At 42.5% G+C, this 25866-nt stretch overlaps 6 protein-coding genes across 6 annotated transcripts; 4 read left to right on the plus strand and 2 right to left on the minus strand.

Moving 5' to 3' along the window:
* Positions 1 to 2198: 2198 nt before the first annotated feature.
* EAF01_011906 (uncharacterized protein) lies at positions 2199 to 3148 on the plus strand (the record flags this gene model as incomplete). The annotated part of the gene is made up of 4 exons (XM_038920164.1): positions 2199 to 2328; positions 2693 to 2742; positions 2891 to 3059; positions 3144 to 3148. 4 exons carry the CDS (start codon positions 2199 to 2201, stop codon positions 3146 to 3148), a joined length of 354 nt encoding a protein of 117 aa, XP_038764306.1.
* A 465-nt stretch (positions 3149 to 3613) lies between these two features.
* EAF01_011907 (uncharacterized protein) lies at positions 3614 to 5190 on the minus strand (the record flags this gene model as incomplete). Its single annotated transcript, XM_038920165.1, has 4 exons — positions 3614 to 3816; positions 3886 to 4027; positions 4172 to 4753; positions 5167 to 5190. 4 exons carry the CDS (start codon positions 5188 to 5190, stop codon positions 3614 to 3616), a joined length of 951 nt encoding a protein of 316 aa, XP_038764307.1.
* Positions 5191 to 5944: 754 nt separating this feature from the next.
* On the minus strand, positions 5945 to 8655 carry EAF01_011908 (uncharacterized protein; the record flags this gene model as incomplete). The annotated part of the gene is made up of 2 exons (XM_038920166.1): positions 5945 to 8522; positions 8582 to 8655. The coding sequence occupies 2 exons, from the start codon at positions 8653 to 8655 to the stop codon at positions 5945 to 5947; spliced, it is 2652 nt and encodes an 883-aa protein (XP_038764308.1).
* Positions 8656 to 9037: 382 nt separating this feature from the next.
* On the plus strand, positions 9038 to 11832 carry EAF01_011909 (uncharacterized protein). The gene is made up of 5 exons (XM_038920167.1): positions 9038 to 9589; positions 9932 to 10333; positions 10384 to 10842; positions 11010 to 11166; positions 11259 to 11832. Exons 1-5 carry the CDS (start codon positions 9578 to 9580, stop codon positions 11504 to 11506), a joined length of 1278 nt encoding a protein of 425 aa, XP_038764309.1. The 5' UTR covers positions 9038 to 9577; the 3' UTR covers positions 11507 to 11832.
* A 1871-nt stretch (positions 11833 to 13703) lies between these two features.
* On the plus strand, positions 13704 to 14319 carry EAF01_011910 (uncharacterized protein; the record flags this gene model as incomplete). Its single annotated transcript, XM_038920168.1, has 2 exons — positions 13704 to 14110; positions 14223 to 14319. The coding sequence occupies 2 exons, from the start codon at positions 13704 to 13706 to the stop codon at positions 14317 to 14319; spliced, it is 504 nt and encodes a 167-aa protein (XP_038764310.1).
* A 670-nt stretch (positions 14320 to 14989) lies between these two features.
* On the plus strand, positions 14990 to 16711 carry EAF01_011911 (uncharacterized protein; the record flags this gene model as incomplete). Its single annotated transcript, XM_038920169.1, has 1 exon — positions 14990 to 16711. The coding sequence occupies one exon, from the start codon at positions 14990 to 14992 to the stop codon at positions 16709 to 16711; it is 1722 nt and encodes a 573-aa protein (XP_038764311.1).
* Between the last annotated feature and the right edge of the window lie 9155 nt (positions 16712 to 25866).

Genomic DNA, 25866 nt, shown 5'->3' on the forward strand with positions numbered 1-25866 from the left:
GATATGTGGGAAGTAGCAACTTTGATACCTCGACCATGTTAAAAGGAAGATAATGATTCACTTCTTTAACTATCAATATGATACGATTGAACAATTCTTTGAGCCATTCTTTATCAACTCAGATCTTATCAGACTGAGGATGACCACCACTTGCAAGAAACTTCGCAAACTTTCCACAATTATAAAAAAAAAAAATACTATGAAAAAATGTACACCTTGTGCATGAAAATGACATATCTATAACGGTACATAATCGCTAATTCATTACTTGTCAGTACTTACGAGGTACATAACTATCTTCCTACCTTCCTTTGTTTGATCAATGCTCTGTAGTCAGATTTGTTCTCTCACCGGTACTTTGAAAGTCTTCATCCATGAAAGGGAGGAAGCCAGCCCCATCTAAAAAAATTGAGGTCGCCGATTATATTTCCCCCTAACAAAGAAGGCCGTGTGGTGGACTATTTTCTAAAGAACTCAGAAAAATCCTTCTAGAAACTTTCCATTGCTAGAGTGAAGTTAATTATGGAACTTCTCAAAAATATAGAGTTTCAAAGCAGTATAGAGGAAAGTAGAGACGAGAGTTGCTTTTCTCTCGAAAGATCGTTGCTTATTAGTGAGATTCCCGAGATCTCTCGGGAAATAGGTAGCCGGGTTTGAGGTCCCCGAGTAAGCGACTCTAACATCCAAGAATCCTTAATTGTCGGCGAGGATGCTACTGCACCATTTTACTGCCTTTATGATTTGCGGGGATGCGGGAATTTGATTGAGGATGATGCCCGATAGGTGATTTAAGGAAAGGAGGTACGGATCGGAGGGAATATGGTTACAATCCTGTGAAATGAAGAGTGTCTTGCCCTATGCAGATTAAATGAACTCGCCTTGGCTCTCCTGTCATATAAGGATATGTTGTTCGATGGATTGAATGACATGGTAATAGGTAGGATGGGTACGAGGATACATGAAAAGTGTACTTGAGCAATGTAACTTTTGCATGTTGACTAGGAAGTGAAGCGTGGCTTCGGAGATTCGGGGACTTGCAAGATGGAATGTTTCGTATAATGGACATTCGTAAAGAAGCTTTAGAATGATTAGAATCGGTGAATGGTGCATTTGTGAAACTTCCGCCGTAGAACGAACATAGTTTGTCGTATATATCTATTCGCCAGTTTGCGAGCCAGAGTTTCTATAAGGATGATGGAAAGGCTTTAGAATGATGAGAATCGGGCTGTGGATTGTACTACCCCGGTTGTACATCCGATGGGTGGCTACATTCGTTGACTTGCGAAGCTTGTGAAAGCCTCAGCATTGATAGATATATGATCGTCAATTTTTGAGTGTCAGTTGAAGACCGTAAATACATTTGAGTTGACGAAACCATTCTATTTTGCATCAATAACTACGCCGCGGTGACCATAGATTACGCATTGTCGAACCAGGCTCTTGGCTAGAATTGTAAGAACGGGACCAATGTAGGGGGCTTGATCACGATGCAGTACCAGATGTATTTTCGAAGATGTATTAAAAAATTGCATCCGCACAGAACATGCAATACAAAGGCACGAGGACGGTGATGCGAGATTCGAAAAATTGGTTTGCGGGAGAGTTTGTTTGTCTTTTTCTCAACAATAGAATATCTCCTCAACTTTACCCCTTCATCAATCGGTAAATTCACGGATCTTCCCCCATGGCTCGACTGATGTATTATAAGTTGAGATACCCTCCTTACATCCTCAAATGATTCTCGAAGCTTTTCCAAGGTGTCAGTGAGATAACGAAACTCTTCTAATCGTTCGTATATGTTCGTACATATTCGTACATATTCGTACCATCAATTGATACTGCATCATCCCCGCGATTGTCATCATCCAAAAATAAATCCTTGTCCTCACACGCCTTGCACAAATCCTCCTCATAAATTGCCCCTCCCGATAAAATCCCGATAAGCCCTTCCCGTGCCCCTCATTCTCATCATACCACTTCCATATTCAATCCCCACACTCCCCACCATCCACCATTGTCTATCTCCCCGACTTCCTTTCTGACCCCGGGTCATATGGTACGTATGAATTGCTTTTCTTGCTTCGTGAACCTCCTCTACCTTTGAACATCTTTTGAATTCATCACATCGACTCTGAATACACAAACATACATACACGTTTTGTATCCTCTTCTTTCATATCATATTACACATATTCAAAATGGCGCCAAAAGGACCCTACAAGCTTGTCACAGTCAACAAAGTCCCAGCTCGGGCAAAGATCTTGATTGGAAGAGTGGTTGAGGATGTGAAGGAGAACTATACCATTGAATATGTCAAAAACGCCGAACGTGAGTTTGATCCATAGGCTTTCTTCCCTATCTTGGTCTTTGCTATGGGCTTCGGACTTGGAGGTGGTCTTGTGATACTAAAGAGGGACATTAAGGCATATAAATTGTCAAAGGAAAGATGATATGAAATTTTGGAAAAATGGCATGACAATGAGGGAGTAGTTCCATCTGTCGAATGCCCTACAGTCATTGGCTGCCTAGGTGAAGTCTTACTGGATTTAAATCCATAAGTTTCACAAGTAAAATCCTCATTTACTTCATGTTCGAATCTGGAAGAAGTCGCCGGTTCGGAGTAGAACTGAAGCACGTGAAGATACCAACAACTAAATCGAGGAACGGAGCAATAATACTGACTGTCTCACAGGAATGGAAGACGTAAAAACCATGGTCGAGGAGCAACAACCAGATGTTTTAGTACGTATAATTCCTCCCATTTTCTCACCACTTCCAAACTCCCACACTCCCTTAACACCTACACCCTCCGTCTCTCCATCTCTCCACCCTCCTCCTCCCCTTTCTCCCGAGCGAGCTTCTTCCCCAACCCCTCCTAACACCCCCCCAGTTCGTAGCCTCAATGTGGACGACCGAAGAAGCAAACGAAATCCAAGAAATCGCCAAATCCACCAAGCCAGGTATCAAAACCATGGCCATCCCTCACGGATTACAAATTGAAAAGGGTCCCGATGCTGTTGTGGAGTTTTTGAAGGAGCAGTGGCCGGGTCTTGTCGATAGTGAGTTTGTATTTTATTTTTGTTTTGATGGGATTTGATAATGATTATGATGATGATGATGATGGGAAAGCTAACTTTGAGTAGACTAGGAAAAATGATGATTAAAAGTAGGATAGAAGAAAAAAGTGGGAGTAGATGGATTTATAGAAACTCCAAATGCATTCATGTATGAATTTTTGCAAATCCCCATAGAAAAATTAAAGTAGAACTATAATCAAGATATCCGGTATTGAAGTACCTTGCTTGATATTTGAGAAGGAGAAAATGTTATTGTGCCATAGTAGGCATACCCTGTATAGAGGAAACGGAGCGTGTTATCTATCCCACCCCAATCCCAGTGGATTCGATCACCCGAATTATAAAGAAAAATTCAATAATATCGAATCGTATATCGTCCATTGTTCTATTTATCCATATGGTTACCCATCGCGTCTATCACCGCATCTTTACACCCTCACTTCTCCTTCTCTATACCCCCCGAATCTAAAAAATTCTATCAACCTCCTCATATATCAACCGCACCATTATATCCTCTCCCCCCATGCCACTTTCATCTAATCTCTCTTCTCCTCATAACCCCCTACCCCCCTTTCCCCTTCCCCACTCGCCTCCCTCGCATACCCATTAACCATCAGCACAAAAACCGTCACCAACAACGTCATAAACGCAATCGCAACAAATAATTCTTTCTTACGCTGCAACTTTCTATCTGATGAGTTTGTGGAGGAGGTGAATCGCACGCAGCAGTTATTGTGTCCTTTAATTTATTTATTAGTTATTGTATAAAAGATGGAAATGGGATGAGAAGTGATAGAGAGAGAAATACCATTCATGACCAATGCTTCCTCCATATCTCTCGATGCATCGGTAAACACAACACAGCAGTTTTGTCTGTTTCTTTGATGTTCGCTTCCTGCGTTGTTACCGGTACCAGCGGCTCTTAATCTGCGGAGTTCTTCATTTTCCAGCTGCGTGGTAACATTAGCTTATTTCTTTATTTGTCTGGTCTTGTTCTCATCAAGTGTCATCCTCTCCTCCAAAAATCAAAGTAAGAGGAGTTAAAGACAAATTTGTCAGAAGGGCAGAAAACGATAAGCAAAATTAAAACTAACAAGCAACCTCCCAATACTCTCCTCCAACCTCTCCATCCTCCTCTCCAACCCCTTCACCATCATCAAACCCCCCGTACCCTCTCTATCCTCCCCCGCTTCATCACCCCCAGAAGTCGTAGTCGCTACGCCCCAAAGCTCTACTCCACTTCCTCCACTCACACCGCTCACCCCACTAACATTACTAGCCAACGTCCTCGTACTCGGCGTTGGACGCGGAGTACTAGAGCGGGAATGAAAAGAAGGCGGTGCGGAGTCTGGATAATTCGTAACATATGAATTGTTGAAAGGAGGAAATGGTGTAGTCTCTGCTCCGCTTACTCCTCCTATCGCGTTTCCATACGTGTTGCTTAAGAAAAATTGCGAAGTGCCTTGGTTGTTTAGATGCGCAACTTGACTGCTGTGAAAGCTGGGCGGTGGGCTTCGAGATGAGATACTGGTGATGGATGTTCGATGGCTTGAAAGAGCGGATGAGGGAACGGAGGTAGGAGTACCGGAGTTGTAGTTGTAGGAGGGGTGACTTTGAAAGATTGGATCGAGAAGGATCGGGGGATTTGAAGAGGGAGGAGAGGAGGTGCGGGGGAGCTAGAGGGAGGTGGTTAGTTGATTGGCGGGCTTGTATGGGAGCGGAGAGAAAGAGAGGATGGGATGGGATGTGTGACTATGGATAGGTATGAAGGGTAGAACGAAAGGTGTAGAGCCTTTTGGACGTCATGAAAAGGTAGAGAAAAGTGGCTAGGAATGAGTATAGTAAAAGTAAAGCGACGAATAGCAATATTCACCAATACATAAACGACGCTCTCCCCTATCTACTTGACACTCGATGCATACATAGCAACTCCAATCAAGCATCACGAAGCACAATACAGAAGAAGCGGAAGTTTCCAATTTTCAATCTCCAATCTCCAGACCCCTTCGAATTACGTAGCCCATCGGCCCTCTCAATCCCCCCCATTGCGCATTGCACTTCTCATCTCAATGAAACAAAAAAAACTCACGGCTTCATAACGCGCACGATTCATCTTCGACACTTCCGAAATCTCCGAGTCAGAATCTCTTCCGTATACCCAAACTCATTTTCTATCCGCGTACCTCTACCTGTACCTAGATGTGTGGATCAAAACCAAACCGTTTGCAAATAGACTTGAAACTCGACAGGAACCAAAGAGCGTACGTATTCCCTTCCGCGTATGAATCAACAAATTACAAAAAGAGCCAAAAACTTCAAAATTCTAAGATCTCACTTCTTTGTGCCTAGAACCCAAGGGAAAACCGTACATATAATAAAAGAGAATCCTCGCTCAGGAAATCCCGCCGCGTCATCCATATTCGGCTCGCAAGCTTGCAACACTGCCACAATAATGGATTGGAATGCGATAAGAGTTAGACTTGCATATGCGGGGTCTAGGGTTCTGCCACTTGACGAATTGAGGAGTTATGATTGGTCAAATCATAGCCCTGTAGGGCTATGCAATTCATGTGATGAATAGGACTTTCTAGGCAGAAGCATTTCGACTTAATCTAGCATTCTGGTCTGATGAAATCTCGAGGTCAAGCTTTTTTGGTATGCATATGAACGATTGGGATGAATTTGCTTCGCACAGTAAAATTGTATTAATGTAGCTAAATATTTCAGTAGTAAAGATGCCATATCTGCAACGATTAGTCCTTTCTAAATGTTAGTCTACGCTCTTTTAGATCGGCAACAATTAACAGTAAGTAGTATAATAGCAAAAATAGCAAGATCCCCAATTATTCAAAGCAGACCATCCTTTCTCATAAGTTAGCAACCGTAGCAATCGTCTTTACATCGGCTTCTTCTCCACACTCTCCACAAACAATTCTTTTCGTCCACCTTATCTCTTCCCAATCTGTCACTCTCACATTGATGATATGCAACAACCAAGAACCGTTTTTGCCGTCCTTCTTGACTCTGCCCAAACATCTTGCCATCAACGATTCGCTTGATTCGATGAAGATTTTGCTTTCACTCTCAGCCAGTCCCGTCGTCTTGAAATTCGCGAGAATACCCTTAGCAAATGGTGGTCGATCATGAAATAAGTCTGCGAATTGAAAATGCTGTTTAGTAGTACCAGGTTCTCGAGATGAGAAATTAACACGCGCAAAGAGCTCAATAATTGCGTCTTGACCTAATGCATTGCATCGACCTCCTTCTTTAAGCATCTCACCAATCCGGAAACAAACCCGAAGAATGGTTTGAGACGATAATCCATTGATTGGGCATCGGTCTTGAACCAATTGGGGAAATTTCGGCCGAGCAAATGGTGCAAGGTGTTGATATTCATGACTATCATCAAGCCACATCTTCGATATCTTAGTTTGAATCGATTGAACAGGTGTAGACAATTTCTCTAGAGGTGTGCTTCTCAATGATTGGCCGAGGGCCTCGGAACATTGAACGACTGGGGCTTTGACCGATCTCAAAGCCGTCGATGTAATATACCCCCAATCGGCATCTTCTTGTGCCGCTGGAGGTTTCGAGGGACTAGATCTATCAGTAGATTTGGCCAGCGCTATTCCATCAGAAAATGATTCTCGGGACGTAGGTGATGAGAATTGAAGAGTATCATCGTATACTTCCCTGTCAGTATCATCACCGTCACGCGGAAGGGTTAAGCTTGGCGGTGGTTCGAATGATTCTACAACACCTTGAACTTGACCTGTTCCTGCGAGTCGAAACAATTCTTCTTCCAAACTAGTATCCATTGGGAAATCGCCATCCTCATCTATTACAATAGGTGGAGATGCAGTGCGAGTGCGAGTGACTTCTTGCGAAAGAGTGACGAAATCGTGTAATTGTGTCGTCCTCGTGCGTGAAGAAGAAACAATATGTGAAATGTAGGGTGAAGATAGTCGTACTGGAATGCTTTGGATCAATTGGCATCTCATGGGAGATTGGAGAATAACAGGATCTGCAACCAATGCTAACAAATCTTCATCGTCGATGTCATCGTCAAAACTATCGCTGTCAACACAATCTAGAGGAGGTTCTGTAATCGTTGGCATGCCTTCTCCAATGACTGATCGCTCAAATTGAATGTCGTTATGATAGGTTTCGGCTCTAATTGTTGGCACAAGTGCCAGTGAATGCTGAGAATTCTGAGCTTGTTCTTGCTCGAATCCTGTGTTGGGCAGCTGACCGTTAACTTCTGGAAGACGTGTATTGTATTCTGATGACTCGGGAGTCATATCACCAAGGTCAGTGGTCCCACTATTGTATGTTGTTGCTGGCACTTGTTGCGACTGCTGCCTGTCAACGTCATTATTGGTGAATTTTTCAAGAGCATTCTCCGGTGTTCCTTCACTAAAGGTGAGAGGGCCATTAGATTGGGTTAGCGAGTAATCAATCTGGGGTGATTCCTGCTGCGTGAAAGAGGTCAATTGATTCTCAGAAAAAGAATGGGTTTGAGGTTGATTAACACAAATAGTGTCAGGCTCATTGCTATCGACAGGCTGTTTTGGAATCCACAAAGCCTCTTCAAAAAATGTGTCACTTGATACATGCCCATAGTCTGATGAGGGATGATTTGACTCTTCAAAACTAGATTCATCACGATACTCATTTAGGCTTACACAAGTATCCTCTCTTTTGCTCGCAGTAGCCGATTGATTTGCCAATGGATTCTCATCGCGAGGTACATATCTAAAAGTTGCTAATTTCCGCAAAGTCGTGTTCGCGATTCCATTCGAATTAAGTTTCATCTGTTCCTCAGTTGTTGTGAAACCTTGTAGTCGGTTGATGGATTGTGGTTCCTCTCTTGGAGGCTTTGAAGTGAAACAAGACAATGACGGTTTGGTAATTGTTGAATTCTGAAACAATTCTGAAGACCTCTTCCGCTTAGTAACTGTGGCAGAAAGCGCTCTCTTCTTAGATCTCTTCTGAGTATCAGTTGGTGTAATCAATTGAGAAACAGAAGGTCTGTCGCCCGATTCGTTGGATAATTGCTCAAGACCTTGATGGGCCGATATTGCTTTTACTCTAGAGGGAACCTTGAATGCAGGTTGCGCTCCTTTCATAGGAATTTTCCTTCTTTTCGGCGATGCTACCTCAAGTATTTCAGCACCACAAGCTTCAACAGTAGCATTTTTATGTGACTTTGCATTGGGTAAGGTTTTCGTGGGAACATTCTTCGAGCGTGAAGTTCTTCGCTTTTTACCACCTGGGATGGGAAGATTCGGAGCGTCATCTGGTACGTCGTAGACATCTATGTTGCGCAAAGCTCTCAATGGATCGATCGTTCGTGTCAAAGGTGATATTGGATTTAGGCTTTTTGAACGATTAAGATTGATTGGAGTGAAGGATAAATATGGGCGCATTGCTGTTTCTGGCGCACTGGTTGAAGATAAAGTATTAGTATGACAGACTTGAATTATGGCAGAATCCAAACAGACATGTGTGCCAGATCTTCTTGACTTCTTTCTTCTCTTCTCGATTCTTCTTGCTTCAAACCTTGATACTGCGCCATCTTAACCGCATTTCCATTCATCACCAACTCATCCTCAATTCATCACTTATCACACCACCCCCTTCATGCCCCTCCTGTTTCAATCTTCCCTCCGCTTTACGTCATCAATTGAAGATTGGCGAACAATTGACCTGTATACTGATAATTTGAGTTCAGACGGTAACTTAAAGGTCTCGAAACTAGGGACAAGAATTAACAATTGATCCTGTGTCATTGAAAGTTGCAGATAAAAGATTGAAGATTGACCAAGAGAAGCTCCAAAACGGGTGTACAGAGCCTAAGGCTCAAGTGTCATTAAAGTGGATACCTCGGACACTAGAGAGCCGTCCCGCCCCGCTCCACTAGTCTTCTTTCAATCCCTTTACACACTCCGTACATCACATGCTTCACTTAAAACACAACCAAAACCCAGAAATACTTTGATCTCATCTGAGTAACCTAAATCAGCACTCACTCAATATCCATATCTATATCTACCGGTTCCTTACTTCCAAGGTTATCATCGACTCATTATTGAATGTCTTTATCTCACTGATATCGACATACTGTACTAAATACACTAGCTACCCCTTTCTATACAGGGAGAGTACAATCAGTCAGATATCACCAAAAACCCATTCACAGATCATCCAACCCAAACCCAAACCACCCCTCCTCCCCCCACCTTCCACTTTAAGACGTGGCAGGAGAGCATTTGACATTAAAATCTAATAACTTCCTTCCTCGACAACTCACACTCCATACATTTTTGAGTCCCATCAAATCAATACACACTGCATCCACTTATTCTTGGTTATCCCGATATATCTGTTTGCTCTTCCTGCACTCGTACTATTGGTCTCTTGTTAAACATTGCGGAAGAAGCTTGTAGCGAAGCCAATCCCTTTCATAGTCAAGGGTTCTGAGATACGGGTTGGCAAATATGTTTTCTTCGGTCAGTACTCTATAGCTATTTTCTACTCTTAATTCCCGAATTTCTTCATTCATCTTCCTTGCTTCCGGAATTGCCCCATTCTTATCAACTCACATCACGAGATCATGGGGACATGTTCGTGATTCGTGAGATTTATGACTGATGTCCTCCTGTCATGGCGAGCATGGTAGTAGGTCTGCCAAGAGAAAACTTCAGCGTCGTCATGCAAGATCTTACAATGCATCATACATTCCTTCAGAACCTCAATCCGACTATTTTCATAGAGGTCATGTGGGGAGTCTTCTTTTTGGCAGACAGAAAACAACAAAGACGGAAGAACTAATATATGTTCGTCGTAAACAGAAGAAACCATATTCAGCAGTTACTGTCGCTATCGAACGCCTCACTAGTGAAGAAACCGAAGATGGTGCCTATGGGGGTATTCCAGATTTGGTAGACGTTATCAAACTTCAATCTACTGGTCCTAGAGAAGCCACTAGAGCTCTTCGAAAGAAGCTCAAGTATGGCAATGTACAACGTCAGCTTCGAGCTTTAGAAATTTTGGATGGCCTCGTTCAGAATGCCGGCCCAAAATTTGAACATGTTTTTGGCGCCGATGATGCTTTCCTCGAACGTCTACGTGTCTGCGGTGTTTCAAGCACTTCAGATCCTGCAGTGAGAGCTAAGTGCAGAGAGCTATTTCGAGGCTGGGCCATCAAATATAAGAAGGTCCCTGGAATGGAAGATGTCGTCAATCTACTTCATGTATGTATCTTCAGAAAGTCTTTATATATCATTTACTAACACGTTTTAAGGCACTGCCTGATACAAGGAAAGTTGTCACGCAAGATAGATCGAAAGTTCTTCGCGAAACAGAGGAAAATCCCTTCCAGGATGATGAGCTTGAGGAGCCATCCACACCTGGCTCTTCTAAATTAGGCCCTTCTAAAGCCGGACCTCCTCACTCAAGACAAAGTTCTTTAACAACTGCATCTGCTAGTACTAGAGAACGGGCATCCTCTATCATGTCTGGATCTGCTAAGAAGGTCAAGAAAGATGATAAAAAGGACAAGAAGAAGAAAAATAAGCCTTTCAACCTAGAAGCCGAGAAAGAAGCAATGAAGGCTGCTATTGCGGACTCAACTGTTGCATCTACCAATCTTTTAAATGCCTTGAGACATATCGATCGAGAGAAAGAGCGAATCTCTGAAAACAAAACAGCTTCGCAGTATTTTGACACCTGTAAATTGCTACGAAGAAAGATTCTCAGATATGTAAGTTTGAGGCCAAAATCAGGGTTTCCAGTGAACCATGTTAGTAGACTAGACGTAGACTTCCAATGATCCAACTATATTGGGATACTGGAAGTCTCTGGTTGTCAGACTGCAGTCCGCACTGTTGTAACACCTGGTCAATACAAATTTGCTAACCATTTCTTCAGATCCAACATGTAGAGGCCGAAGAATGGCTTGGAGGGCTTCTTCACGCAAATGATGGATTGGTCAATGCCTTAATGACATTTGAACAATTGGATAGATCGATTGACGCAGACAGTGACTCTGACGACGAAATGGCCGAGCAAGCTCATCTTTACAAAAGTATGTGTATTCATCCTCAAAGTTACGTTCGACTTTCGAGAATAATTAAAGCCTTTGATTGTCGCGTTTGAGCACTTACTGATACCATACAGTGGCGGAAATTGGTAATGCGGACCGTAAGGCAGGCCGTAGAGCTAGTGATTCAACAACACAACAATTGCATGATCTTACGCTCGGTACCGGCCCACTTACAGGCCCACATAGTCCAACCAAGCCAGCTCATCGTCCTGCACCACCTACTCCGGTTCAAACGACTCACCCGAGACAGGAGGAATCGGAGGACGAAGAGGAAGAGGAGGATGAAAATGACCCTTTTGCTGATCGCAATGCTCTTGATTGAGCGTAGGTTTTGGATACCCTGTTAGATCGGAAGACTACCATCTGGGGTAGAGGATTGTTGTAGATTGTTGTGAATTGGTCGAAGTGGATTGGTTGATTTAGATTGGCCGTTTTGAAAGCAGATGGGAGTTGTTGTATTGGCAAATCATAGCGTGGATGGAGGAATATCTTTTGGTGCGGTGCCGTGCCGTGCAGTGAGGTGTGAATCTTGGCGATGATGGACTGAGGCTGAAGAAATCATGGATAATGAATGAACGGATGGGCGATAGAATAATTAAGTACGAAAGTTTACCAATTGCATAGTTTAGAACCATGATTACGTTTTAGTACTCTGCAAATTGAATCTCTTCCTTTGATGGCTGTAAGGCTCACGGATAAGTCTCGAAATCTACGGAAGACTCTGGATTTTGTGCATGGAGACTTTGGGATGAACGGGGTGCATACTCAACCGAGGACATTTAAGTTCTCATCAAGAGAGAATATGATAGCATATACTAGGTATGCACTTCAAAAGTTATAAATGGAATTCCATATTCATTATTGTAGATGGAGTTGAGACGAAAGAGAAGAAGTGGGGTCGTGCTATACGGTATTCATTATCCAACATGTAGGTGAAATGTGTGATGAACACTTTATGACTTTCGGTGGAACTTGTACTATACTGCTCCCCTCCAGGTCATCTGCAGCTAAAGTAGCCATGTATAATCTAGTTTAACTCGCCGCTGTGTCTTTGGATAGATTCTGAAAATTAAATTCCGGTCGCAGCTTATATAGCGTGTAAATTCGATGTGAGAGGATTAGGGTATGTTATTTCATTTGTTCGGGACTCGCGAGCACCTATCTCTTCTGGGGTTTGATGAAAGAGCGTATTCTTATAGGACATAAATGCAAGACATGAGTATGATATTTATTATCTACAGTATATACAGTAAAATGAGTATCGGCCTCTCCATGATGTTCAAAGTTATGGATTCCTCATTGAGCTTTCTCGTTGCTCTCTATCTCATACTTATGACTTTTCAATGGCGAATGGTATGGAGATTGGCTGGAATAATCAATAATGTGAACAGTGTGAGGTTTGCAGATGTGATAGCCGTGACCTAAGGGCATTCACTTCGTTCCTTTTGGCATCTTCCCCCCTCAGGGTTATCTCGCTATAACTAAGCCATAGCGATGTTTAAATGAATCTCCATGACTATTAGACTCTAACGACCTTGAATTCTTCCGGATGATGCCCCTTCACTGTCGAGACTCGATGTTGAAGAAACGCTTCTGTCAATCGCTTTCTTCGTATACTGAGCTCACTCATTCTCATACTCAGATCTGTCGCTTGAAAGATTCATTTTGACCAATCCCCCCAAAAACAAAGAAGCGTGTGTTCTAGTGGTGCATTGGCAGACCATTTCATACCTTCACATAATTGGGCATAGAAATGAGGTATTTCACACCCAAAATACCGCGTTCCAATGGCTACTGCCTAAGAATACTTGTAGCAACTAAATATCTCAGACCCTTCTTCGCCAACAGCCCCTTGTCAATTTCATCCCGTGATACTATTTCCAACCCGATCAATCGCTCTTCCCTCCATCAAACTTATTGAAAGAACAAAGTTGGTTCCTGAGACGCATGATAGAGGAACAAGTGTACGTCACACTCATCCAGCCCTTTCTCCACCAACATACACAATCGGCACGGGACTTCCACCTAAGCCGGAATCCGGATAAGTTACCCAATCAAATGTTACAGGGTTGTGGAAATACCTTGTATTCGATGCATATAGGGTCAGCCTTATAGGTTGGACTTACGACTTGGGATGCCGTTCGAGCCTTTTTTGAAGGTAGGATATTCGCCGAGTAGGTAATCATGGTACAAGATTCCTCAGTGGGAAATGATTAAATACTTCGATGCTCGCCGCGAAGAATGAAGGTGGAATCTGTATAATCTTACTTGTGTTCATTCTAAGTAACTTCAAGGGACGAAACCTGTCAGATTTTGAGAACGATAATATATAGATAACGATATCTACAGGAATTTAAGAAGAAGACTTCTGACATTACTTCTTGTATACTTATTCGTTTTGAGGTGTGGTGGGACCTGAGTAAACGCCTGTATCGAAAAGTGACCTATCAATTGTTCCAATCCGAGTGAGCAACCCAACCACACATAAGCCGATATTTCTTCGTTAGCAATCTGCAAATATGAAAAGATCACCACCATCGTTGTCGGCGTCATCGACATCAACAGGAAGAGAAATGGCAATGGATGATTACGAGAGTTTAAAGTCTATCACCACGTTGGATACCCAAAGCAGCGATTCTTCCGATGTCAGAGTTGCAGAGAAAGGGAAAGGAAGAGGTATGGAGATGGAGATGGGTATTCTACAAACAGAATCGACCCCTGCATTTATAGGAAGAGAAAAATCGCCTACTCCATCGATGTTGGTGAGGAGAAGAACGGAGGAGGAATCCATGCGGAACGAGCAGACGGAGAGGACGAGATTTGAGGAAGCGAGGAGTGGGAGTGTGAATAGAGGGAAGGGAGGGGAGAAGAAGGATGGGGTTAAAAGAAGACATTCGAGTAATGAACATGCTAATGTCTATACTGAGTAAGTTATTCCAGAAGCCCTGATGTTGTTGATATTCTCGGCTAGCATCTTGATAGTCAAACTTCGGCAGCAATAATCTCCACATTGTATATGCTAACTTGGAGTATTATAGGTGCGGAAGACATTCAGACGATTGGCTATTCGGAGGATTTTCCATTACAGATGCAGTGAAGAAGATTTGGCACAAGGATGGAAAAGATTCGGGATGAACTTTGAAAGAGTGCGCAATTGAAGGGAAAAAAACAACAGCACAAAGAGTTGCGACAATCGAAAGACCTACGTTGAAATGCTCCGTACACATATCACAATCGAACAGCCAGCATGTCGGCTTTGTCCAGGAGGAGAGAACCTCCGCGGCGTTTGTATTTTTTGTCGAATTCCTATTAGGAAAGGATCTAGCTGGTATTGGTAACAAGAGGTTGTTTTACCCCTCGTGTTGGGTTGGAGAAGACGTGATGTATACGTAGGACACCATGACAATCTGAAGAGGATTTTGGTTCTTGTCATATAGTTTATAATTCCAATTCCATAATTGGTCAATGATTTAAATCCCCATATATAATTCCCTAATTGATGTTTATTAATGCAATATTTTGGTGGAGTATCATAAATTTCACATGAACGCTAAACTTCCATTGATCATGACGCTAGACCTCAAGCCAATTGGCCCTAGGGAAAAATGTTCAAAGCTTGAGGTGATCGAAATTTTGACATCTAAGAATAATCGCAATTTTTCAGTGAAGCAAGTCATCCTCTGCGCTTTACATTTTGAATTGGATTTTTTTAATGTTGAAATGCTCTAGAAACCTTTCAAGAGCCTTTATTTCGAAACCTTTACTATACAAATTCACCCCAATTCGCTCCTATAACTTCTTCGCAATGACTCCATCAGCAGACCAAGGGCCGGATCGCAAAAGAAAGCAACATCAAGGTGGTCGAGCTCCTAAAAGACAAAAGGCTTATAAGCCAAAGCCAGTCAAGGAGGGATCATCTGAGGAAGTTTTAATAGCAGATGTGCGAGCATTGTTCGAGGCTCAGAAAATCTCGAATGCTTCTCAGGTCCCAATCGAAAATGGAAATACCGAGTCTGCGAAGGTCGAAAATGGAGCAGGAAAAGAGGAATCAGCATCTGCTGAAACAGCGCCCGTGGCGGCAGAGACTCAATTAGAAGCAGCCTTACCGGAGAGATTCACAGAGATCGAAGTCAAGGTCGTTGAGATATCATCCACTGGAGACGGACTTGCGCTCCACCCACCTACGAACAGAATATATGTTGTGCCATTCAGTGTGCCAGGAGATATTGTAAAGGCAAAAGTCATTACACATTTCCCAAGAGATAATTACTCTTTAGCGGATTTTGTTTCCGTGGTTCAACCATCACCTCTTCGAGATGACAGTCGAGTAAACTGCAAATACTTCAGCAAATGTTCCGGATGTCAATTCCAGATGTTAGATTATTCGGAACAACTGAAACACAAGAAATCGATTGTTGAGAAGGCATACAAGAACTTCTCACAACTTCCACCGGAACTCGTACCAGCTATTTTGGATACTATTGGAAGTCCATTACAATATGAATATCGCACAAAGCTTACTCCACATTTTGACGGGCCACCAGGTTATAGGAGTAGGTCAAACAGGAGGAGTGATACCAAAGCTGCCTTTGATAAGGTTCCAGAAATTGGATTCATGCAAAAAGGGAAAAGGGCAACTTTGGATATTGAGGATTGTCCAATTGGAACAGATGCAGTAAGGATGGGAATGAAGCTTGAGAGGAAAAGAGTTGCAGAGGAACTCCATAAATACCAACGAGGAGCTACGATTTTATTACGAGAAAGCACCAAGAGAATTTACAAGGGCGATGCGGAATATCAAGAAGATATGGAAACGCCACCTAACACCATTAAAGTCACAAACCCCGAGTACACTGATCTGAAAACTTGCATTACGGATAATAAAGGGGAGTCGACAGAATACATTGAAAACTTCCTTTTTACCAGTATTGCGGGATCTTTCTTCCAAAACAACAATTCCATTCTTCCTGTTTTCACCCAATACATTCGAGACCATGCTTTACCACCTCCAGGATCCTACTCCCCAGACCTACCTAAAATCCAATACTTAATCGATGCGTATTCCGGCTCCGGACTCTTTACCATTACACTCTCATCTCTCTTCAAATCCTCAACTGGAATAGATATCTCAGACGCTTCCATCATATCTGCTCGTCGTAACGCTGAACTCAATAAATTAGATGCATCAAGATGTAGTTTCATGGCAGCGGATGCACCAAAACTCTTCAAACAAGTCACTTATCCTAGAGATGAAACGGTGGTAGTCATTGACCCTCCGAGAAAAGGATGCGATGAGAGTTTCTTGAGTCAGTTATTGAAGTTTGGACCGAGAAGAGTGGTTTATGTCAGTTGTAATGTTCATACACAAGCGAGAGATGTGGGGGTATTGGTTAATGGAAGCGAGGAGGGAGTTAGATATGAGATTGAGAGTTTGAGAGGTTTCGACTTTTTCCCACAGACAGGGCATGTGGAGGGGGTGGCGGTGCTCAGCAGAGTTGATGGGGAAGTCAAGGGTGGAGATGCGTAGATGGTTGATGGCAAAGAGGAAGTGGCTAAAGAAGAACCGGCCGAACCCGAACCATCTAAGGAAGAACCGGTTTCGAATGAGGTCAAGATGTCAGAATAAAAATCGGGTTCCCTAATCGGACTTTCTGCCTATACCCTCAAAAGGCTAGATCTTGATATTCGACTTGATTCTCAGAATATACTTTCAACCAATCAAAATATTCATCAAACGTTTATTTACTTCCCTGCTTGATTTATTACCTGCTTCTCTGCCCAGCTGCTCAAATAACCTCTTTACAAATCCATGTTCTTTAAGATATATTTCTAATCTCCCCGCATATATTGTGGAAACTCCACTCCACTCCGCCTCCACTCTGGCAATACTTCGTTACTTCTACTTAAGTCCAGCTGATAGGAGGAATAATTGTTATCTTTTCTATTTCATCGCATCTCGTGTTGTTCTGTCTTTCTGAGAAATTCAAAATTGTGGGATCGTGGGATTGTCAGATCTTGGATCGTTACATTGCATGCATGGTCTGCTGAGAGGTGGATAGGTAAGAAGTAAGAGGTGAGAGGTGAGGGTGAGAGGAAAATACAGGATTTTATGGAGTATATGCATGCTCAAGGAACTGAGCTCGGGAGTTATCGTAGCGGCGATGCGTAGGTATCTTCGGGCATTGGGCTGTGCTGTGCTTGTGCGTGTGGATATGGGGATGAGAGAATGAACGGGGGCTTAGGATAGATTGGAGATTGAAGTTGGGGTGGAGTTGGGATAGAGATGGAGAGAATAGGAATGTAAACGGAACGTAGAAGGTAAAGATTGAAAATCGGAAGTTGGGGTTTACTCTTTGGGTTGAAGGGATTGGAAACAGAAGTTGAAAGTTGGTAATTCAATGTGGATTGGAGGATGGTTGATATATGTATAGAGATAGCATCAGCTGGTTCATTGATTCGCTGGATGTACCTGCCAAAATAGATTCATTACAGTCATCTATTTGTCTGAATAACCCGAGTACTGGGGATTTTCAAAGGAACCAAAAAGAAAAGGTTGTAAAAGTGGAATGAGGACTGAAGAGGAACTGGAGGGGTTATAGCTGGAAACATGCGTGATAAACGGTGAGAGGGTAGGAGATATACGAATTCATGAATGATACTCAATTTGCTAGAATATAACCTAAAAGTCTCTTTCCGTGTATGGGTATGAGTATAGTGATTATATGGCAATACGATATCAAAGTTGAAAACTGCATCACAATTCGAGTGATGGAAGAACCAGACCACAAAATGACATTCAACTCTTCCCTTCCTTTCCATCGCTCTACCTCGTCAAAACCCCTCATTGAACCCTAACCCCCTGATTCCTTTCTCACACAGTGATATCCTTTCAAGATCACATATTCACTTACTCATAAATCCCATTCCCATCATCAAACCCTCCAAATATATTTCCAAACCCTAACCCTAAACCCTAAACTCCCATGAACCACACTTTTTCTACCATTTTGCCATATTCCCCGTCCTATCCACTACATGCTTTATTCTCTACCACCCCTATCCCAGTACATCCTCGTCTCGTACAGATACACACACACACACAACCCGACATGCAATGCAGACATGCAAAAATAATGCATTGCGCACGTCCTCATTTTTCCTTTCTCCCCCTTCTATTCTTTTCCTCCCGCTATATAGATAGATATATGAATGAATAAATGAGTGAGTGAGTGAGTATCCTACATACCACAAACTACATACCTACATACCATACACCAAACACAATACAACATGTAACACACATTCCGTACCATGCCGTGCCATCCAAGTCGTGACCTTCGAAACGTACGGGCAGAAGGGAGGATGCTTATGTAGCATGTAGCATGTAATATGTACTTACAAGACTCGTAAACTCCAGTCTCGTCGTACCTACCTGCAATATTTGGCGTTCAGACTCGTAAAATTCATATGTATACATACATGAAGCAAAGTGTGTGGATGGGGATTTTGCGGGTACATACTCGTGGGACTCGCTCGGAGAATGCACACTGTACTGTACTGTACTGTACTCGGTGTTTACCTGGTGACTTGAATACAAACGCGAATGCGCGGTGCGTGCAGGATGCGGTGGAGTAGTGGAGTGGATTGGAGGAATGTATAAATACGACTCACGAGAGAGAGAGAGAGAGAGAGAGAATGCAGTGTAGATCCAGAAATATCCGTTTGTCACCTTTCATGCTATTCTTTGTTTCTGTAAGGTGTGGATAAGGATGATGGGGAGGAAGATCATTGTGAGCATGGCGATCATGATGGGAATGGTGAGCATTGATCACTGGATGGAAGCTTGGCTCTTTTAGAGGAGATTGGATTAGCTAGAATGGATGGCCTCTGGATGTTAAAGTGGAAGATCTTGGGAAGGCTAGAAGTCGTGTGCTCACTTCTTTGATGGCAGTCATTATTGGATTGAGTCATCAATTTTGATGATAGCTATGAAGGAAGGTTGAATCTTTGACTTACGCCGTATGCGTTGGATTCGTATATTCACAATAGATTGTAGCGTATAATCTAGAGTATCTAGTACTAGTATTACCTTCTAGCTTTTTTCTGCCTACCAACCATCCATCAACACACTCAGCTCAACATGCAAACATCCTCAAATGTTTCTCTCTTCTCTTCCATCCTTCCTCTGCACCCGAAGAGCCACACCTTGGCTCTTCCTTAAAACCAGCAAAGTAACATCGCCCCTCACCTTGTGCAATACCTCTTCATCAACTCTACTACCTCCCCGACAGCAACTTTAGGAGCTTTCAAACTCTCGGGACAATATTCATGTACGTACTTTAACCTACAGCGCAAACTCCGAAGTGCGTACCTATAACATGTGCATATTCCCACATCACCTAAACACATGTATGTATAATGTACTCTTACGCGGGAAGAAATTGGCACACGGCATCCCTCCCAAGTAACCAAAACGAAGGTTAAAGTTACCTCCCCAAATGGTTCGCATCCATGTTGAAACAGACATGTACGAAGGGCCTAGTTCCTGCACTCAAGGTATCCACACTGTGGATCACTGGTACTCTACGGAATATACAGAATACTAGTCTACAAGACTAGCAGCTTGGCTCGAGAACACACCTACACACTTACATACATACATGATCAAACTTCCACTTCCAAGTACTCGATATGAATCTGCAAAGAAGAAAATTTTTCGCCTGTCTGCCCGCTCCTGCTGGGTCCCCAATAGTCAGCTTCGAGAAGCATGTGGAGATTAGGTAGTTCTCTCGAAGCAGGAGAAGGGTGATTTTGAAAATTTTGTGCAAGCTTGGAAAGTGATCGGTACATGGTGGAGTTGCTTGGAGGGGCAGCGCGTGATACTGTACATATATATATTGTACCGATACCTCTCAGGCTTGAGAGTGGATAACAACTTTGTAGCGCGCGTCCACGGGAATAATGTAGCAGCTGGTACTGGAAGGTAGGTAGCTACCACATGATACATGCCCCTCATTCCTCTTACCAAACGGCAGAAAAAAAGCGCACAAAAGTTCCATGAAAGGCAATGAAAAGGATGATAGATTAGTGGGATGAAAGGTTGGATGTACAACATATCTTGCAGTAGTTCCAAAAGCTTACTTTTCAAAACACACTACTTATGTAGAGAAGCCCAACGCGGCTCAATTTTGCCCAGTCTACTTGTATTTTGTATGAGAGAGCTCGTGGTTTTATTATTTCTCTTGGTATCTAGACAGTGAAAGCGCATGAACGAAGTACTACTCATGTTACGAACACTTGTGAATAATACTTTGATGCAGGTTTTATGTATGAAGGGTCGAGACTAAGAAGTTTCGTCCGAACAACTTGAAAATATGAGGTCGGGGAGGAATAGGGTGCCATGCAAGCGGATAAGAGAAAAACAGTAGATAAAAAAATGGCAGAATTCGAGCAGGGAGGAAAGAGTGGAGTAGAGGGGTAAAAAAAAAAGCTGACGCTGGAATTCAATTTATTACGTTGGTACAACATATTAAATTATTTATGCACCACAAGAATGAAATTTCGCTCATTCAACTATTATACACACAGTAGATTGTTGTGATTTGTGGGTTAGGGTTTGAGTAGATGATAAAAGTGTGGTTTCGCTACATTACGCCTGTTGAGCTACAACATTCGCAAACTCTCTCTCGGCGAGGATACTTGAGGCCATTAGATAGATAGACATCTTTTGATTTGGATTTGAAATCGAAAGTGAAATTGCCTCAAGCTTCAACGTTCCAAACCCAACCCAGACGTTGTGATTTCGTGGTAATCACATACGTTGACGTTGTGGGAGTCAAGGCTAACTCGCCGACGTTGACGAATTCATATTTGACGAAACAAATTCATCCGTTGTGCTGTGTGATATGAATGTGAGTCATTAGTTGTCGTTACAGTTTGTACCTAGGCTGTTAAGCTTAGCTACGCGTAGTTTGTTTGATGGAGGTGTGCTAGATGTGTCACCTCAGTGGTGATAGGTGAAGATGTCACAAGTATCAAAATAGTATTGGATATTGAGGACTGGTGATGGCGATGAGATGAGATGACGATTAGTTGTACAACCCCAATTCGCCTTACCTAGCACGCCTAGGCAATCTTTAGACGGAATGGAATAGACGCTCCGGAATTTGTGTGATGACAACTGGGGAATTTAGGAAGTCTAATCCGAACCTTGGAAACCTATTATTGTGATAGCAACAGTATAACAACGTACTATTCGTAAGACCAAGCGGGCGATGCGACGGTGATGAGGTCCACTATGTGATAGGGCTCTAGATAAGATGAGATGAGATCCAACCATATGAACCAATCATTTTATTCACACATTCCCATAGATCACCCATAGATCACCCTAAAACTCCTTATCACATCAAAAACCACTCACTCATCGATATGTAATATGTAACCTCAGAATTTCTACTCGGTACATCGCCGACGAATAAGAAACTTCGATATCTCAAACTCTTACCATCCATTTCATACACACATACGAATATGGGTAATAATCCCAAGACTTTTCCTCACCGTCTCTTCTTACCCTGACATTGACTCAGCAACAAGTTAAACAACGTTGCATCTGATACTTGGGCGCTGATGACTTTGCACAGTAGACATCCTACTGGGGGCAATTCTCTCAAAAAGCCATGTATGCGATTTGCTGATTGATAAAATTGAAAATGAAAATGAGAATGATTCTTGTTAGTTTTACTAGGCAGAATTCTAATGTGTTGTACTCCCTCCTATTTCTGTCTTCCAGCTCGCCAACTCGCCAACTCGTCGCAAAGAAGCTGGAGGTTATTCGTCTTCGGGAGCATTTCGGTGTTGTAATACAAGGTTTTGAGTTTTTCGAGTTCATTCTACATTCCAAGCTTGGATGAAGGATTCGATAGGGAAGACCTGAGTTTTATCGCGGGTTTCTTGTTCGTGGGGGTTCTTTACGAAATGTCTTAGTTCCAAAGGTTGGAAATTCGTTCTAGAAGAAGTAGATAGAATGGATGAAGCGGAGAAAGGTGGGTTATGTTGAGCTGACTCGAGCTGATAAATCATTATCCGTTTCTTATCCGTAATTCTTATCCATCTACTTGACTTCTTATCGTTGTTATCCTCGTTAGCCCTTCCTATCCTTTCTGTCCTTCCTTTCCATCATTGGCGCGGCAGATCACACTCACATCATCGGGTATACCTAGGTAAGATCTACTTACATAACACACATTAGTACATGTAAGTTTCCATTGGTGATGTGACTTGACCTCGGGCTTGCTCAGGACTCGAGAGTAGAGGAATGAAACAAATAGACTTGAGTCTCGAGGTCCAAGATTATCACAAGATCTACATTCATATGGTTGATCTGTTCTGGCCCCGCGATATACGGGGTAGATGTTGGGGGAACACTCCTTGAACGAATCTGAAACGACATGTTCAAAGGCATGTGTTGTTTTCTTTTGATTCAGCCAGCAGACCTCTACGCATATCAAACCAAGCCTGTTGTGCATTGATACATCCTATTTCTTGATCCGACCGTTTTGTCGCTAATGTGCGTATGGACCCTTAAAATTTAGATCAAAATCAGGGAAGTCACCGCGGAACAAGAAAAAATTCTATTCCAATAGACCTGACATTTCCCCGAAAAGCTTCCGACGAGGCAAAACTTGAAATCAAGATCTATGTATCAAAAAAATTAAGGCTATCAAAGTAGGTTATATTTGCGAAAATACGAGTCATATTCAAAACGTAGCAAAAGGAAAAAATAAGCAATAAAAAAGAGACGCTCGTTCGCACTCGTCAAAGCACCGACCCGTAACCGGTCGGACCGTTCAATTTGCGGAGGCGAGGCACCGAACACCCTACGGTATCTGGCATATGTATGATGAAAGAGACGAAACGAGGATGTTGAGGAGTTGAGACGGGAACCCGGGTGATATATGAAAAATGGGAAAGTGCAGGAGATGTAATGAATGCGAATCTTACCGGGTTCATTTACCTTGTTTCCGGCTTGACTTGAGATTTCATGCTGAAAGCGTTGACAACATCCATGCTTTGAGTTCTATTTTGAGTCTCGACACTTCTTAACCTAAGTCAGCTGAAGAAATATTCTCTGGCAGTGAACTGTCACGTCAAATGTCGAACTCAAAGACCCTGAAAAACTGCGATCAACGAAAATAGTCATCTATCGATACATATCAACACTATCAACACTATCAACACTATCAACACTATCAACGCTATCAACGCTATCAACGCTATCAACGCTATCAATACTCGAGGACCAAAGCGGAAGGCTGGCGGAGCGAAACCGCAGATTCGAGGATTAAGGTTGCACTAAAGACACGAAATAGGAATTTGTGAACGGTAATCAAAGTTTTATGCAAGGTAGATCAATGAAAAACAGAGCGGTGAAAGACGTTGCTTGACGCGAGCAAGACGAATAGAGCACTTCCGATAGGTCTTGTACTCTTTGGCGTGGGGTAGCTACGCTGAAATGCTTCACCGTGTTACCTCTGAACTGTTGACCGAATGGAGATGAACGTTCTAGGCAAATTATTCAATTTTTGTTCCGGTAGGAGGATTTGGCGGTCAGATCAATTAAACTTCTAGAGTAAGAACAAAGGAAGTCATCACCGATTGGGTTATATATTCGTGTCTAGACGATATGATATGTAATGCAAATATTCGTGATGCAGTGGTACTTCTGAGAAGCGAGAATGGTTGGTGGATATATCTGTGCCCTCAACATAAAGGCCCCGTTGAGTGCTACTGTTGCCATGAAGACACGTGCGATGAACTCTTGCAGTTTAGTTTGTAACATGAATAAGGAATAATTTAAAATGTTTCAAACTTTCAATTATTACTCCTCGGTTTTAGTTTGGGCTTTCTCGTTGCCCAAACTCATGGCCAAAGTTCTAGTCCTCATCCATTTTGACACTTTCCCTTGCTTTTTTTTTCTTCTCTTTTTTTTTCTTTGGCACATACATGGTAATGAGAATGCCCCGTGAAATGCCCCCATAGTGCCCACCAAAAAGGCCCTTTCCTGAAGTTTCTTCCTTCATATGCCCCGCGCACATGCTTCCTTCCATCGAGTTTCTAGTTCGTGATCTGTGATTAGTAGCTATAATTGTCAAAGTAATCTTATACACCTGGTAAGGCGAACCGAACATGTGTGCGCACCAACGAAACCGGCAAAATTATGGATAGACTGCTAAGGCTAAATCCAATTTCCTCGTTGCATGTCTCCCCGTTCCCCGTTCCCCCGTCTGTCACATATCCATAAATTGTCAGAGTCAGTCAGTAGTCCAGCCCAGTCGTGCCCCGTTCATCCATCATTTCTCAGTCACCGCCTTGAAAACTCTTTTTTCAGACGGGAAGAATAACATGACATTGGCGAACTAAACAGGTAATCTCCTTGCTTGTTGCAACGTGTTTCTGCCTTCCGGAATTACTAAAAGCCACAGATCTATTTTGCCCCTACACCGCGCGTGGGGAACGAGGTTTCTTGCAATTTTTCTCTATATTGCAAAAATTTATGCGTAAGTGTTGTAAAAAGTAAACAAGGATTGGATTGAAAACATGGCAGCCCACCGCTCCCCAAATGCAAGTAAAATGTTCGTTCGCGACTCAGGCCTGCTTCCGGGAGGGGTCTATCATATATGATTCATTCCAAAGGACGTACATATTTTTTTTATATTTTTATATATATTTTTCTCGTGTGGGACTACATATAATTTACATGGTAACGCTACGCTGTGCTTTCGTACCTACATATAAATATTATTATTTTCGACATATCCCAACGCATGCACCACAGCACAACGGAATGGAATAAAGCAAACCTACCTGAACTAAATCCTGCATACACAACAAAAAAACAAAACGAACAAACAAAATTTGATATTAATATATCAACGGAATTCTCGTTTCATCCATCATCATCCATCATCATCATCATCATCATCATCATCATCCTCGAATCCAGATTCAAAAAGTTATATTACTTGCTGATATCCGCCTCTTTCAAACCAACTATTTTCAGAATACAACCTTCAACACCTCCACTACCAACAATAACAACTACTTCCTCACTCTGACCTCATCAAATCTCATATCGTTACATCTGAAGCTCACTCATCATCCCACGTTTACTATCTACTCCCACGTTTACCATCCCTCAAGCCTCTTTTTCTCCAGACCCCGAGATACTCCGGACTATATCTATCTACACATAAGCGGAGTTTGCCCGTTCGATCCCTCATCCCTTCTTATAAATACTGGGGCTGAGTAAACTACCGAGCTGGCGAATTTTCTACGACTGTGACATCCATTATCGCATATCGATACGGTACTTTGCAGGGCTGACGCTAGACTTATCGTTACATTTCCCAAACGAGTCATTGCACACCCACAGTGTAACTTGATACCGAGATTCCTTTGGTGCAAATTACGAACGGGCTTTCAGGTGTTTAGGCTCCGAACTGACTCGGTCTGAATATCTAAGGAATATTTCCGTGTGGAATACTTAGACTGATTCATATTTATATGTTGAATCAACCCCGGATTTTTTGGATACTTCAGATTTAACTCAGAAACGATCAAGTTATTCAAATCCATACAACTATACGAATACATAAATACAAATACAAACAACTCAAA

This window comes from Botrytis porri (genome assembly GCF_014898465.1).
Source record: "Botrytis porri strain MUCL 3234 chromosome Unknown BPOR_027, whole genome shotgun sequence".
NCBI classification, from domain to species: Eukaryota; Fungi; Ascomycota; class Leotiomycetes; order Helotiales; family Sclerotiniaceae; genus Botrytis; species Botrytis porri.

What these genes read in the sequence shown, in the direction of transcription:
- EAF01_011909 (XM_038920167.1), top strand. An exon ending in ATGTCGTCAATCTACTTCAT is followed by an intron (nt 10,334 to 10,383) that starts GTATGTATCTTC and finishes ACACGTTTTAAG; the next exon opens with GCACTGCCTGATACAAGGAA. An exon ending in GCAAGCTCATCTTTACAAAA is followed by an intron (nt 11,167 to 11,258) that starts GTATGTGTATTC and finishes GATACCATACAG; the next exon opens with TGGCGGAAATTGGTAATGCG.